Source organism: Melozone crissalis, unplaced genomic scaffold (assembly GCF_028551555.1).
Source record: "Melozone crissalis strain CALT ecotype California unplaced genomic scaffold, PUWL_Pcris_2 ptg000045l_1, whole genome shotgun sequence".
Classification (NCBI taxonomy): domain Eukaryota; kingdom Metazoa; phylum Chordata; class Aves; order Passeriformes; family Passerellidae; genus Melozone; species Melozone crissalis.
Window position 1 is genome coordinate 3,804,036 of NW_026535823.1, and position 16,326 is coordinate 3,820,361.

Here is a 16,326-nt window from a genome sequence, read left to right on the forward strand (position 1 = left end):
TTGAAAAAGCCTTATCAGCACAGGCAGCTTTATGCATGTGTCTCTCAGCACCACAGAATCCATTTTCCATGGAAGTTAACTTGCATCTGCCAAATGGCTGCAGAGCAGCTTTAACATCTTCACTGGCTCTTGGTTCTCTGTTTATTCTGCTCAGGAAAAAACCAACCCACACATCCCTTGACACTTTGCTTTCAACATGCAGTAAGCAACTCAGGTTCAAGACATTATTAAAAAACTTAGCAAGGAACTTTTTGTTATCCAGAGCTCTGTGGGTCCCACGAAGCTCTGTCCATGCTGGTGGCTTCATCCCTGGCATGAAAAACATCTCTGAACCAAGGTGACTCCAGCAAAGCAGCCACTCAGAAATGCCACAAGCCAAAGGCAAGCTTTCCCTGCTAAAATACATCTTTCTTATTTGCATTGTCAAGGAAAAATGTTCTTGCTCCTTTTCATTAGAGGACTTCTGCTGTGCACAGACTGTCCTAAACATGACTACAAAACAAGCCCTGTAAATCAGTATTTATTTCTTTTTCAAAATGAAAGCATCAATTCATGGATATTAAGACTGAGGTCCTTCAGTGAGTTTGAAACAGAAGTCCTAAAGCAGTATCAGGTCTTTAACTGAGAGGAAATCATTGGCATCTCAAACAAAAAGCAAATGTTGCTGCACTTCCACCTTGGCTGAAGGCACAAATCATTTTAAGTGCATCTTAAATCATTACTGCTGCAAGCACTCCTTAAAATTTTAACTGTACATTGAAATTGTAAGTTAAAATTTACAAACAATAAAATCTAGCAACAGTCACTTGCTTACAAAATAGGCATTTTAAATCAAGTGATGTATTTTGTAGTGATTTATTTGATTTCACAAGGACAGCCTGAGAAGGGCCGCACACAAAGTTTGGTTTGCTAACTTCAGCAAGCAGTGCAGCAAAAAAGGGCAGCCTAATCATTGCCAAATTACAATTTACAGCCCAGCTAGGTAAAACCCCAGTGAGGCTGCCATTTCACTTGGGAATCAGCTGGACATTGATTAAATTGGTATTGAAGAGACCCCCTCTTCTCTCAGTTACCCACTTCTTCAGGCATCACTGCTGTAGCTGAACACAAAGTGCTGCCATTCCTGTCCCTGATGCTGGAAGACCCTGGAAATGCAGCCCACATTATTTTCAAATAAACATCAGTTAAAATTTATCACCGTCATGCTGCAGACTGAAGACATGTAAGGCTGATTCTGCACTCTAATGTGCCTGTTAATCGAGGCAGGGACAGATAATTTAAACCATGAACAATGGGAATGTTAAACAGTTTCTCCCTCCAGTATGTGTTTGCAATGTGTAACAGACGAGCTCGTTAGCACTGACTTAGAATGTTATGTAATGGCTGAGGTATTTGTAATAAAAACAGTCTATTTCTGTTAGCCTGTTCTTCACAGACATAAAAGCTGTCTTCATCTGATTTTTATTAGGGCTTCATCTTCCTCTGCTCTTGATGCATTTTTTAAGACTCCTGTGCACTCCATATTCATTTCATGAATGCTCAGCGTTATTTTATTTTCTCCCATGTATTTCAGCTTTTATTTTCACACTGCTTTCACCTACGAGCTTCCAGTGGGTTTTGCAAAACCCAAACCCAAAAAACAATGAGAGCACACGAAGCTGAGCAAAGGAAAAATTTCCTACAGAGGATGAACTGGTTCTACCAGTAAAACACCACCAGCAGCGCTGTCATTACAAGCCCAGCATCCATCCTCAGCTAGTGGGAAGGTGCTGGAGTTTTTCCCCTCAAACCCTCCACCACTGCAGGAGCCTCTGAAGAGAAGTGTTTTTCCTACACAAGGATTTCCTCCTCTGCAAGAGCACACTGTGCAAGGCTTGAACTCCTGGGTGAGATTTTGATCTCCTCATTTTATCCACAGCACCCCTTATATGGTATTTATCCTACCCTCTCTCCACTCTCACATCCCTGCCGTTCCTTAGCCTGGAAATCAGCCTGCAACAAAGCAATTCCCAGTCCTGCAGGACACCTGGCTGAAATTGGCCCCACAGACCAGAATCCTGCTCTGGCTTCCATTCTTTGTCTTAATTGCCACCCAGAATTCATCCAGACAGCCCCAAACCCACAGGGAGCTCCCTCTGGAATTGCATCATCCCTCCCTTGCTCACTTTGCCAGGGACACAGGACCCATGGAAGGTGCATCCCATAAATCCCTAGCACTGGTGCAGGAGTTAAAACTGGAGTTAAAAGTTAAAACTGGAGACTGATGTAACATTCTGCTCTACAAAAAAAACCAGGGCTCCCATTATGGAAAGTCTAAATGAGAGCAAAGATATTATAAATTGCTACTAAACTGCCAAGACACAGGATATTTATATTAGCAAGACTCACAGAAGCAACTGTATATTGAGTTATACATATTTCATGGCCTATTATCTACAAAAGCCAGGAAATTCATACAGGCAAATCCACCCAGCAAGGCAGAGCTTGAGGTGGCAGACAGAGCCTCAATCCTCTAAGAGAGAACCAAGTTCTCACTTCAGTTTTAAGAGTCACCTCTCAAGCCCACATCACCAAATCACCTTCCCGCTTCGCATTCATCCAACTCCCAAAACTTTGAGATTCTTTACTCTCAACCAAATGGTTGCAGAGTTGCACCAAAACACCACAAAATTAATGCAGAAGCAAAATTCTCTAGACTATAGAATTAAAAAAAAAAAAATAAATCTGACAGGCACACAGAGCTCCTGGCAGTCAGTATTTAAGGTCAGTCCTTTTGTTTCTCACACATGGACAAATGAGATCATGTCCTGTTTCCTGCCCCTCCAGAAGCAGTTTCTAGTCTGAGCAGTGCTCTTGAAGATGAGACACCAAGCAGGCCAGGTGCCTCACTGCACAAGGAATAAAAACTATTAAAAATCACAGCCTCGTTCCTTCTGTTGGAAATATTGCTGGAATATACCTATTTAACCCCAATAATCAGGGCAACAAGGAGAAAAATACTTGAAAATACTGACTTCAGGACATTCCAGCAAATAATATATATACAGAACCCACGTGAAACACAAAAAGGAAGAAAAACCACGATGCTCCATTCGGGGCTCAGCACCACGTTCTGGTGCACGTCCCCTTAATCAGGAAGAGGGCCCAAACTATTACCTTTTAGCCTGAAAATCATCTTTTAACCTAAAAATCTTCAATCCCTGCATCCCTGGATGATGCCCACTGCAGAGCAGCTGCCTGAATTTCAGCCGTGTCATCTCAGCACGCTCCCCCATCCTCTGAGCGCTCTCCATGAGCGCACCCCGACCCCGGGAGCACAAACAATGCCTTCCTTCACTCACCCCGCACCAAACCCCCCCCAGAGCCGCCTTTTACCGTAGGCGAGGAGCCAGAGAGGCCGGGATGCGGATCCCAAGCTGGAAAAGCGAGGCGCTCTGCCTCCACAGCCGCAGGACAGGGCTGCGCTCCCCCCGCGCTCCTGCAGAGGAATCACAGCGCGCAGCGAGCGCCAACGCGCGCAGGGCTCGGCGCCTTCCTGGGAACCCCGGAGAGAGAAAGGGAGGGAGAGAAGAGGAGGAGAAGGGAGGAAGGAGCAGATCGAGCGCTGTTGAAAAAAGGAGAAAAGCGCAGGGCAAAAAGGAGAGCGGGAGAAGGAAGCAGCAGCCGCGCAGGAGCGCTCCCGGCACGGCCGCCTCTCCCGCCGGCCCCGGGCGCGGCCCGGGCTGAACCCAGCGGGGCGCGGCCGGCCCCGAGCGCCAATGCGGGGTGGCCCGGCGAACCCCGGCCCGGCCGCCCGCCCCGCTCCGCCCGGCGGCGGTGCCGGCCCGGGGCGCCCCTCACCCTCCGGCCGCGGGCCCGCCCGGACGGAAGCCGCCCCCGCCCGGGGCCATGCGGCGCAGGCCGCCCGCCCGCTCCTGCCGGCGCCGCGCCGCCACGCGAGCCCGCGCTCCGCCGCGGGGAAGCAGAGGAGCCCCGCCGCTTACCGGGCGCGCTGGGCGGCGCTCGGCTGCCCGCGGGTCCCGGTGCCGGCGGGGCCGCTGCTTCTCCCGGCGCCGCCGCCTCGGCCGCTCGCACACAGGGGCCAAGATGGCGGGCGGCCAAGCCGGGCGCCAACGACGTCTGACGTCACCGCGCACAGCGCGAGCCGCCGGGACCGCCCCCGCGTCGCCGGTCACGTGACGGCACCGTGCCGCAGTCGCGCGGGCTCCCGGGGACAGGAGCGCCCCCTGGCGGCGCGGGCTGAGGGCGGGGCCGAGCGGAACAGGGCCCGGCCCGGTTCTATCCCGGTTCTATCCCGGTTCTATCTCAATCCTTTCCTGTTTCTATCCCGGTCCTATCCCGGTTCTATCTCAATCCTGTCCTGTTTCTATTCCGGTCCTGTCCCGATTCTATCTCAATCCTGTCCTGTTTCTATCCCGATCCTGTCCCATTCTATCCTGGTCCTGTCCCAGTTCCTGTCTCTGTTCCCATCCCGGCCCCATCCCGGTCCTGTCCCGGTTCTATTTCGGTTCTGTCTCAATCCCATCCTGTTTCTATCCCGGTCCTGTCCCGGTCCTGTCCCGGTTCTATCTCAATCCTGTCCTGTTTCTATCCCGGTCCTGTCCCGGTCCTGTCCCGGTTGTATCTCAATCCTGTCCCGTTCTATCCCGGTCCTGTCCCGGTTGTATCTCAGTCCTGTCCTGTTTCCATCCCAGTCCTGTCCCGGTTCTATCCCAGTTCTATCTCAATCCTGTCATGTTCTATCCCGGTCCTGTCCCGGTTCTGTCACGGTTCTATCTCAATCCTGTCCCGTTCTATCCTGGTCCTATCCTGGTTCCCATCTCTGTTCCCATCCCGGCCCCATCCCGGTCCTGTCCCGGTTCTGTCTCAGTCCTATCCCAGTTCTATCTCGGCTCCATCCTGGTTTTATCCTGGTTCTATCACAGCCCAATCCCGGTTGTATCCCAGTCCTGTCCCGGTTCTATCCCATTCTATTCTGGTTCTATCCCGGTCCTGTCCCGGCTCTGTCCTGGTTCCCATCTTGGTCCTATCCCGGTCCTGTCCCGGTCTTGTCCCAACCCCATCCTGGCCCCATCCTGGTCCTATCCCGGTTCTATCCCAGTCCTGTCCCGGTTCTATCCCAGCCCCATCCCAGCCCTATCCTGGTCCTATTCTGGCCTCATCCTGGTTTCCATCTCGGCCCTATCCTGGTCCCATCCCTGCTCCCATCCCAGCCCCATCCCAGTTCCCATCCCAGTACTATATTTGTTCCCATCTGCTCCCATCCCAATCCCATCCTGGTCCCATGCTGGTTCCCATCTTGGCCCTATCCCGGCCCCATTCCAGTCCTGTCCTGGTTCCCATCCCGTTCCCATCCCATCCCCTTCCCGATCCCCATCCTGGCCCTTTCCCTGTTCCCATCCCTGTTCCCATCCTGGTTCCTATTCCGGCCCCATCCCTGTTCCCATCCTGGTTCCTATTCCGGCCCCATCCCTGTTCCCATCCTGACTCCATGCCAGTTCCCATCTTGGCCCTATCCCAGCCCTTTCCCAGTCCCATCCCTCTTTCCATCCCTGTTCTCATCCCAGTCCTATCCCTGCTCCCATCCCAGCTCCACCTTGGTTCCCATCCTGGTCCCCATCCCAGGAATTCAGGGTTCCCTATAATCCTAAGGCTGCTGGAGCAATATCAGGGATGCCTGTTGCTGTATGTATAATTAATTATTGTAAATCAATATATGAACATATAGAACACTTCTCATATACCTTATTTGTTGATATTTCTATCTATACAATGGATAGATTATACATCTACAAGGGCAAGAGTCTCCCCTCTGCCACAACTTGGGATCCACCTCACACCCCCTGATAATGAACCATCAATAAATCCATCAGCAAAGAGCAGATCTGTGAGGTTTATTTGTGGCTCCCTCCTTCATGTCCCAAAAGTTACCAGACACAGAATAGCTCTCTTCAGACAGTTCATGTTTCATGAAATCTCAAGGTGGTGTGGGTCCTGCCCAAATTTCAGGGAGCAGGAAATTTCATTTCTCCAAAGGCTGGCCTCATGCTCAGAATGGTTCAGGTGAGCTCTCTGTGTCACCGTTGGTGCAATATCAGAAGGAACATTGTCACTACAGAGTGTGACACAGTGCAGAGCACCAAGACTCCATCAGAATGGTGCATAAGAGAGATTTATTACAGCAACACGTTGCCTTTATAGTTTTTCAAGATAATTACGTTTACATTCACTGCCCATTGGTCATAAGGAAGAAACAAAGTTCTCAGTAGGTGAGCAAGGAGCCAGGTCACTCTGTGAGCCAGCTCGAGTCCGTATCTTTGAACTTTCCCTCTTCCATCAGGTCGTCATGGGGACAGCCTTGATGTCTTCCTCGAGACAGATACGGGGCTTTCCTTATGTTCAGGAAGCCTTTGCTGGCTCACAAGAACAGCACAAAATGCCTTTCCTATAGAACATCAGCAGGAGGTGGCTGGACACATGTCACCCTGATTTTTTAAGATTTTCTAAGCCTTCTGATGTTGACATTCTTGTAACAAACTTTCTCACACACTTTCTGTAAATAACTTTTTGTTTTGCATTCTTTTATGGAGGAGGAGAAATTTGATGGACTGTTGGTTTGCCCAGTGTCGTTGGAGAGGTGGCACTGTCATCCTCCAACCCACTGTCACTTTTAGAAAACTATAAATGTTAAGGTCAGAAAATAAACTTTCCTTTTCTTCACCTTGAGAGCAGCAGTGTGCGCTTGTGTTGTTTCATGTCCTATAGTGACAGACACAGACAGCCCCAGGGTCCTGCTGGTGCCAGCTCCATCCCTCTGGCAGCACCTGGCTGTTGCAAGGCAAGATGTTTTCCATTACCATCTGTATGGCAGATTACCTTTGTCAAGTGGGCAGTTTCCTTTATCTCTCTCTCTGTGTGATCACATTCACACCTTCCCTTGGGAGGGGACATCTACTGATAACAGCTATTGAATGTCACTGTATGGCTGATAAGAACTATAACATCCCATTGGGAGATGTGAGCCCAGAGGGAGGAGCCAAGCATTGCTACCCAGATATAATCCAGAGGTTTTTGAGACACCAGCACAGCTTCTCCACTGGATTCCCCAGAAGAACAGCAGCTGTCTCTCCTTCCCCTGGATCTTCAGAGGAAGAATACATCCTTCTCTACAGATCCCCCTTGCTCCAGCAGAACCACCCCTGACACTGCAGGAGGGCTGCAGCCACAATTCCAATGGGACTGCCACCAACACCCTGACCCACAGGGTGTCAGGCTGGGTTCTGACTCTGTCAGTGTTGTTCTAGTGTACTGCATTGTTTATTTTATCCTTTATTTTTTCTTCCCTATTAAAGAACTGTTATTTCCTGCTCCCATATTTTTTACCTGAGAGCCCCTTAATTTAAAATTTATAGCAATTCAGAGGGGTAGGGAGGGTTTACGTTCTCCATTTCAGGGGAGGCTCCTGCCTTCCTTACCAGACTCCTGGCTTTCCAAACCAAGACACTGGCAAGCTTTGCACCGTGCCTACATCACCTGGCATTGCATCTCTCCATGTTCCTCCTACAGCCGGGGGCTCCAGCCTGCCTGGGGGTGTTTGGAGCAGAGCCAAGCTGCAGTGAGAGCTGCTGGCAGAACCAGGAGGCACATCCAGCTCCATCCCCAGGAGCTGCTGGAGCTGTCACGCAGCACTCGCGTCCTCAGGGGCCGCAGAGAGCGCTGCCACTGGGTGAGGACGGCAGCTCTGGCCCCGCTCCAGCTGCCCCTGCCCTGCAGCCGGTACTGGTAGGGGGAGCAGGGCCCAAAGAAGATGGCCAGGCCCAGCTTGGGATCTGTCAGCAGCAGCCGCAGCACGCTGGGTTTGACACCGGCGCACGCAGCGATTTTGTCCACGTAGCTGATGAAACTCATCTTCAGGTTCTCCCTCTCGGACGGGTTCCTTTGATGGGACATGAGAAATAAAAGTCAGGTGGCATCATCCTGTCTCAGTTCTCAGCTCCATGGGCAGCAAAGGCCTCGGACTCAGACACCAGGTGAGCTCCAGGCTCTGGGCAGAGCCCTCTGAGCCCCAAACAAAGCCAAAAACACTGAAGGAGCCTCTGTGGGGTTGGTGCCAGCAGTTCCCTAGGGCAGGGGATAAGCAGAAGCTTGTTTTGTCTCTGCAGCATAGTTGTGGCTTCAAAATCAGCTCTAACTCAACAGTAGCATCATTGTAATGCCACAAGCAGCCTGCTGTGTCCTTCCCTGAGGTTCAGGGGTGTGGATATGGCTGATTTCAAGAAGTAGAGATATAGACTTTCAGAGATAAGAATGCCAAGGGGAAATCTGGGAAATGCAGAAAGTTTCCCATGCTGGGAGGGACCTCCAAGATTTCTCTGGTTGAAACTTTATCTCCCTCACAGAAAGAAGGGCGTGCTGATCTGCTTGAGGAAAGTCTGGGACAGCCTCAAGTTTGTTCCCTGTGCATCTCAGGCTTCCATATTTCTGTGTAACAGAAATTTCCATATTTCTGTGTAACAGCACTGTGGTGCAGTCATTGGGCTCCTGCTCATAACCCCTGTGGCTCTGTTTTGTCCCAGCTTTTTCCCAGTGTCCCCATGAGCCAGCCCTGCCCTGCTGGCAAACCCAACCCTGACGTTTCCTCCTTGCCCCCTCATCATCCATCCCACATCCCTGTGGACACATCTCCACCTCCTGTAAAATCAATCCCAGTGCCAAGGAGGCAGGCTTCCAGCTCCCACACACACAGCAGCCTGGTGGGACACTCACCTTGACCTGCCAAAAAGTGACACAAACTGTCCCCCACCCACACTTCCCGGCTCCAGGGGGGTTCTGGATGGAATCTGGAACCCAGCTCTCCCCAGGGCCTGGATTTGGGAGGGAGAAGCCACGAGATGGCACCCTCAGTCTGGAGGAAACCAAACCTTCATCTGGATGTTCTGGGAACAAGGATGGCTGCGAGGCCTGGCAGGGGGGGATCTCCAGAGAACGGGAGAGAAAGGGAGGGAGCAAAGGAGATGGGAAGGGAGGGAAGGGGAATTGGTGTCTTGTTCCATAAAGGAGCCACGGGAGCATTTTCCCAGCCCACTGTGGGTGGTGAGGTAATAAATGCAGAGTTGGGTGGGCTGAGCAGGTCCCTGCCATGTCAGCCATCGAGTCTCCCCCTTCCCTGAGCTTGTCCTGGCACACAGAACCCGTCTCATCCCGACTGCAGGAGCATCATACACCTTTTGACTGCTGGCTTCCTCTTCAAAACCTCAGCCATCATCCTGCTGGGGGGAGGCAGCTTGTTCCAGCCTGAGAACAGAAAAACCAGCAACTGCCCATGCAATCAAAATAAATAAGAATCTTGGGATTTTAACTCTTGGTCTTTTCTATTTTGTATCAGGAGGAGATACCACGGATGCAAAGAAAAATGTTTTCCAAATGCCTCAATTTAGTTTCAACCTGTACTTTATATGAGCCAATTTGTTAAGTCTAGAAGGGGTCTCATTAACTGATTTGAAGCTGGGTTGGAGCTTTATAGTATCTTTTCACTTTCTGAAAGCTTGAAGTCTCAATTATGTCAGAGTTTTTGATTCTAGCAGGGGTAAACTAGACAATATTCATAATTATATAATAGCTCCAGCAGCGCCTTAAGAGAACGTGTTCAGCTCCTTCCCAAGATCTCGGCACCTTTCCTGAGGTGTGGGATGCAGCTGGTGGACAGAGGTTACACATGGAGCTGAAATAAGCCCTAAGGTGTGTGAGCAGCAGCTTAGGCTGCCCCAAACCTCCCAGCCAGAAGATCTCCCCCATGTCCTACCTGCAAAGACCCCTGTGACCCAGCGAGCCTGCATCTCTGAGCCCACCATGATGGAGCCTGTCAGCTGGATCAGGCCAATGATGGCCAGTGTGGGCTGCTCCAGCTGGGGAGGGAAGATGCAGTTGTAGAGGGAACGGTTGTCGTGGATGGAGCCACGAACAGACTCCTCCAGGAAGGGGAAGGAGAAGTTGTAGCCCGTGGCAAAGAGCACCACGTCAATGTTTTCTTCGGTTGTGCCGTCTTCAAAAACAGCAGAGCTTTCAGTGAACTCCTTCACGTTGGGCTTCAACACCACAGCCCCAGAGAGGAGGCAGAAGGGCAGCTCTTCATTGATAATTATCTTAAATTTGGAGCTTGCAGCAGAGAAAAGAGCGGTGTTAATATCTGGGAGGGACCTAAAATTACTTTTTTTATGGTCAGAATTCCCCTCTGATGGTTTGCTATTTCAAAAATGTCCCCCAAAACTGAGAATTAAGCATTTCATATTATAAAGACCCCCTGAGCACCCAACAAAACAACCAGAAAAATCCACCTTTTGCTGGAGGCCAAGCCATAGTTTGTGTGGTTGAACCATGAATTGAACTTCCGAAACTTGATCCTCCTTGTGAGGGCTGATGGGAGAAGCCAGTCCAGGAGGGAGTTGAAGCGGGTGGTGCTGACCATGTCCACGGGGAAGCCCTGGTCTGAGACCCGGCTGACGACCCACGTGTGGCTCCTGGTGCTGAGGAACACCTGGGGGAAGAGCAGGTCTCAGCCTCCTGCCCAGGCATCTCCTTGGTTTTGCCCTGAGTGGCAAATCCCATCTCCTGCACTTGAGCTAGCACAAGGGGAGGAGATGACATCCAGATGAACAAAACAGCTTTGATAAAGTTCCCACAACTGCTCAATTGCCACTCCTCAGGCAGCCCAAACTCTCCAGGAGTTGTAAAGCTTCTTCAACTGCCCTCAGTGAGAAGTGGAATTTATAGAGGAACCTGGGGGCAGAGCTCCCTGAGGACCTCGAGCTGATGCCTCAGGTTTGAGCTTTTATATTTTTCAGGTTCTGTGCTGCTTTAGTGTGTGGGTCTGAGCTTTATATGAGGGGATGGTGAACTCTCTGCACAGAGCAGGGAGACGAAACAATTCCTTCTCTAGCTGGGGACCAAGGACAAATGATCCAAATCTCAGGCCCAAGAGCACAAACACCGTGGGCTGGAGAGAGAAAAACAAGCAGGATGGGACTGCATGGGCTGGAGCTGGAATTGGACAATTATCGCCAATACACAAATGGAGCAGAACTTATAAAGGTGAGAGACCCCATGACCGGTCGTGCATTTTTGTGGCCATTCTGGGTTGTGCTGCCAAAGGTAGATCCATTGAGGCCTCTTAATAAACCCCTATTTTATTCTTTAACTCTGTCCAGCCTCTGTTCTGGGTCAGCCCTCATAAGGCATCAGAACCACTGGCTCTCAGAGGCCCTGTTTGGAGCAGCATGGAGCTGTACCTTGGTGGAGGCCCTGTCTGGAGCACCATAGAGCTGCACCTTGGCAGAGGCCCTGTCTGGAGCACCATGGAGCAGCAGAGGCCCTGTCTGGGGCACCATGGAGCTGTACCTTGGTGGAGGCCCTGTCTGGAGCACCATGGAGCTGTACCTTGGCAGGGGCTCTGTCTGGGGCGCCATGGAGAAGCAGAGGCCCTGTCTGGGGCACCATGGAGCTGTACCTTGGGGGAGGCTCTGTCTGGAGCGCCATGGAGCATCAGAGGGCCTTTCTGGGGCACCATGGAGCTGTACCTTGGCAGAGCCCCTGTCTGGGGCACCATGGAGCTGCACCTTGGCAGAGGCTCTGTCTGGGGCGCCATGGAGCAGCAGAGGGCCTTTCTGGGGCACCATGGAGCTGTACCTTGGGGAAGGCTCTGTCTGGAGCACCATGGAGTAGCAGAGGCCCTGTCTGGAGCACCATGGAGCTGCACCTTGGCAGAGGCCCTGTCTGGGGCACCATGGAGCTGCACCTTGGGGGACACCCTGTCTGGAGCAGCATGGAAATGTACCTTGGCAGCCACTCGGCTCAGCTCCACAGAGAGGTCCCCGCCGGTGTTGCCGATGCCAAGCACCAGGACACGCTTCCCTCGGAAAGCCTGCACGTCCCTGTACTCCCAGCTGTGCAGATACTGGCCTTTAAAGCAACTTTCAATGCCTAGGCAGAGAGCAGGGAGCATTTCCTATTGCCAGATACATTTACTCACCCCGGCCTCATGCCCAGATCCTCTGCAGCCCCAACTCTTCTTGCTCCTACCTCCCCTGGCAGCTGAGAAGCCCATGGAAATCCCCTGTACCTCCTCAGCTCGGTCTTTCTTTGCAAATCCTAAGGGAAAAGCCTGGCTGCACCTTTACAAGGTGTTTTTCCCATTCCCTGCAATGCCCCCCACCATTTCCATGGGGTCAAGGTCCTGTCTACTCCAGCGTGGGGGCTTCATGGAGCAGGCAGGCTCACAGAGGAAAATCCAACCAGGGACTGGGGGAACCAAATCCAACCATGGGTGCTGGGGGAACCCCACTGCTGGGACAGGCCTTACCTGGGAAAGAAGCCAGTGGCAAGTAGGGCTCCTGGTAATGGCCGGTGCACACCATGACAGCGTCGAAGACGTGGGACTCACGGACACCATGGCTCTCGGTGACCACCTCCCACCGGCCTGAGGCGCTGAAATCCGGGCACTTCCTCACACTGAGAACTGTTGTCTTGCACAGAAGCCCAAGAGTACAGCAGTCAGGGATCATGGAGACGTGCCTGTGAAAGGCTGGGTCTCTGGGGAGCTGTGTGCCACTTCTGAAGCTGCTAAAGCCCACCCTAAATGCCCACCAGGCATTTCTCCTGGTGATGGCACTGGGGGGCAAGGCTGTGTTAAACCAGCCTTAGTTAAAACATGGGCTAAAGTCTGCATTCAGGACTCAAAAGGGCCTTGAGGGCTGGCACCCAGCCTGGTCCCATCCCACCTCCAATCTGCAGCTGCACATGGTTCTTCTCCCCATGGGTTTGAGGTCCCTGCTTGTCGGAACCCAGGACATTCCTCTGGCTGCCCTGGGTGATTCCAGACCCTGGCAAGGGGCTCAGAGACCTTGGCACAGAGTCACAAACACCTGTGCCTTTGATTTTAGCCCATGGAAACGATTACCAACTTTGTGTGAGGATTTACAAGGCACAAGGGTTTGAGTAGAATGATAGTGAATTTGTCACAGGGTGAAAAAGTAGAATTTTGGGGATTTAGAATGGGGGTTCAAGAGGCAAGATGGAGGAATCTGGGTGTGTCCTGTCCTTCTTCTTCTTCTTTCCCTCCATATTCTGCTGTGATGGTGACACTTCTGTATTGGTTTAAAGTAGAGACAGACTGTCTAACATAGGTGATAGGTATTGGAAAATTGTTGTAAATAAAGCACACGTAGTTCTTCGTATAAAAAGGTGACACCACCCCAAGGGCAGGCACTGTGCCACAACCCGACCTGCTGGACAGATCTCAGCAGGGCAGAGAAAGAATGGAACAGACAAGAGAAAATAAACAACCTTGAGAAGCAGAGCTGAGGAATCTCAACTTCTTCTTTGGTCATGGGGCTGGGAAAAAAAACTCTTTAACACCTTGGGAGCCATTGCAGCAACACAAAACCCGAGAGCTGCTCACCTGGAAGCGAATGTGCCGCAGCAGGTCAAAGTGCTGGGCGTACATCCTGAGGTATTCCAGGACCAGGCTGTGGGGCAGGTAGTTGGGAAAATCCTCGGGGAAGGGGAAGTCACTGAAGCAGGACATCTCCTTGGAGGTGTTGGTGATGACTGAGCGGTACACAGTGATCCTCCTGCTGTCTGTGGAGTCCTGTGTGAAGCCGGTGCTGATGTTTCCAGGTGTGCAGGGGAAGAATTTCTCCCCATCAACTATATAAGCATTTTCTTCCTCACATTTTGGTACAAGGAATAAGCCAGGACTAGCACTTGGAGACAATCATTACTGCTCCCTCTGTATGATTAAGCTCTTTTCTGACCCAGAGATGGGGCAACTGAGAGGCATTTTAAAACTTTTATTCTATTTTTAGTCTCACTTGAAGGGTGAGACAATACAGATGTTATAATTCACACCATCACAATCAGAAGCCAACTAATTCTTAATTACAGTACACTATAAGCGTTTCTTGGCCTATCAGTTTTTGCTACCCCATGCTGTAAATGCCTTAAAGCCAATTATCTAAAATTACCCCTCGTGTATCCTACTACAATGCATCTTTCATAGTTCTATTTCTCCAAAGTATTTAGTCTTATTGGCAAGGCTATCCTTTGAAACTTGTTTCTAGTTCCATTTCTCTCTCAACAATGTCTGTCCTATTCCAAGGCATTTCTAAGTCAGCATTTCTTATCTCAAGGTTTGCATACAGATGCACACTATGTGAACCTTCTGCCAGGTTTTGAGAATTCTCTACAAATCCATTTCCCACATTTCCTCCTCTCTCTTGAACAGAAAAAACTTCTTTGATGGTTTGGTTTATCATTTGCAAGTGAAGTACACAAGGCACAATCATTAACATTGTCACTACAACAATCAAGGCATATAAACCTATTTTGCAAAGCTCCTTTAGCCAAGGTGCAAAACTCCATCCATTTCCCACCCCCTCCATTTCCTTCCCATCTTGGAGTCAGGAGGAGCCCCATGAGTGGGACAGGGACAGTCCCTGAGGGCGAGGCCACCCTTGCCTCTTTGCTGCAGTCCCAGAGCATCCAAGGAAGGGGATGAGAGGAATAGTGGATTTGTCTTTACAAACAAGCTGTGGGTCTGCTGGTAGATAAAACCAGCACTTGGAGAGAAAAGAAACAATGGGAAGGATTCCACTGACTGATGAATGGAAAAAGAGATTTGATTTTACAAATAAACTTTAGGTTTGCTGATAAATTAAATTAGATACTGAAAGATGAAAGAAACAATGGGGAATAAAACCCCCTAAATTCCATAAGAATTAAAAATGAAAAGGGAAGGTTGTACATTAGAGGGGAATCTTTGCTATCAGGTGTTTTGGGAAGTCTGTACCTCTCAAGTACCTCAGAAATGGGGAAAGAGAGAAGGGAAATGCGGCTGGGAAATTGGGATAAAAAGGAGGCTGCGTCCTCCAAAAATCTGAGAGATCCCAGGGGAATGCCTCATGGCCTCTCCCTTTATTCAAATAAAATAAAAGGACTTCTCTGTCTCCTTTTTGGACATAAACCTCTGGTGTTTGTGGGTTAATTTTCCTGAGAGGGACAAGCCCGGGGCAGACGCGGGGGGCACTGACCGTGTAGCGCCAGACGCCGCCGATGTCCTCGCTGCTCTCGAAGCACGTGGGCTCCAGCCCCTCATCCTGGCAGCACTTGATAGAGGCCAAGCCCCCAGCCCCAGCCCCAATCACAGCCACACGCCGGACCATGGTGGCCTGCAGCAGGTGACAGGCTGGTGTGACAGCAGCTGCAAGCACAACAGCCCAGGGATCAGCAGAAACGCCATTTCCTTCTTCCCATCCCCACCAAAACACCCCTGGTCTTCTCTGCTGCAGGTGTCCATGAAGGAAAACTGTCCTGGGAGAACCCCACAGCCAGCTGCTGGTGCACAGATCCTGCTCATTACCCTCCCAAACCCACTCTGGGGGTCCAGCAATCTCCCTCCTCCATGGGATGAAAAAGGAGGCACTTTTAAACCTTGCTGTTCTGCTGCTTCAATTTATTCTCTTTTCCATGCATGCAAAGGAGTTGCAGCTATCTTCTTCTGCCTGATCATCCTGAAACCTTTGGGAGAAGCAACTCCAGCTAAGCTGGCTCATTTTCACGCTTTCCCTTTTAACTTCCCATTAAAGAGCAATCTCTTGAAAACAAAAAGGGTTTAAAAAGAGGGGGGAAAGCAAAGCAATGCCTGACTGAGCAGGAGCAGGGTGCAGCCATTCAGAAGTTAGACAGCTCTGTGAAAGCAAGGCTGGGATTACAGGGTATACAAATGGTAAGGAACCCGGGAAACGCTGGAGATAAATGGGAGGAACTCAAAGCTGGGCTGTGTAAACTGAGCTGCACCGAGCTTGAGTGGAAAGCAAGCTAGGAAAAAATGAACTCGCATGAACTTTGATTAGATAAAAAATACTGCTACTGCAGGGTCAGCAGAAAGAGTAATTTGTAACTTTTTCTACCGGTTTTGTGTCAAAAATTAAATTAACACAAACAGAACCTGGAGGAAACTGAAGAAAGAAAAATGAGGGAGGTGCAAAACAACCCCTTTGGCACCCACAAGCCTGGCCTGAGCCACTCCTTGATCTGCAGGAACAGGGCAGGACATGCCCACAGCTGCCTGCCTCGTTTCTGGAGCCTTCCTTGGCTTCAGGAAAGGGCAGGCAAGCTCAGGGTGCTCAAGCCACCCCCCTTTTCCAGCGCTGCCTGCAGATGGATTCGCTCCAGAGGGTCCCTGCAACACCCCTCTCCCCCCACCAGCAGCAAGGCAAAGCCAGCAGTGAATGCCAAAACCCTGGAGAGCTGTCTGCCCACTTGTAAACCCTA

General features: G+C 50.8%; 2 protein-coding genes across 5 annotated transcripts in view; both read right to left on the reverse strand.

The window, feature by feature from the left end:
• The window catches only part of PRRC2C (proline rich coiled-coil 2C), a 66,028-nt gene extending 61,965 nt beyond the window's left edge, over positions 1 to 4,063 (reverse strand). For 3 of the 4 annotated variants that reach the window (XM_054286140.1, XM_054286139.1, XM_054286136.1), the window contains exon 1: positions 3,984 to 4,063. The gene's annotated coding sequence lies outside the window, so the exon portion shown is untranslated. Of the gene's footprint in view, positions 1 to 3,375; positions 3,539 to 3,983 lie in introns of those variants that run through there. The other variant, XM_054286138.1, reaches the window with a different exon arrangement.
• A 3,497-nt stretch (positions 4,064 to 7,560) lies between these two features.
• LOC128943264 (dimethylaniline monooxygenase [N-oxide-forming] 2-like) lies at positions 7,561 to 15,245 on the reverse strand. The gene is made up of 8 exons (XM_054286148.1): positions 15,084 to 15,245; positions 13,454 to 13,642; positions 12,356 to 12,518; positions 11,831 to 11,976; positions 10,335 to 10,534; positions 9,803 to 10,155; positions 9,225 to 9,294; positions 7,561 to 7,936 (listed from the first exon to the last, which is right to left on the reverse strand). The coding sequence occupies exons 1-8, from the start codon at positions 15,213 to 15,215 to the stop codon at positions 7,561 to 7,563; spliced, it is 1,629 nt and encodes a 542-aa protein (XP_054142123.1). The 5' UTR covers positions 15,216 to 15,245.
• Positions 15,246 to 16,326: the final 1,081 nt, after the last annotated feature.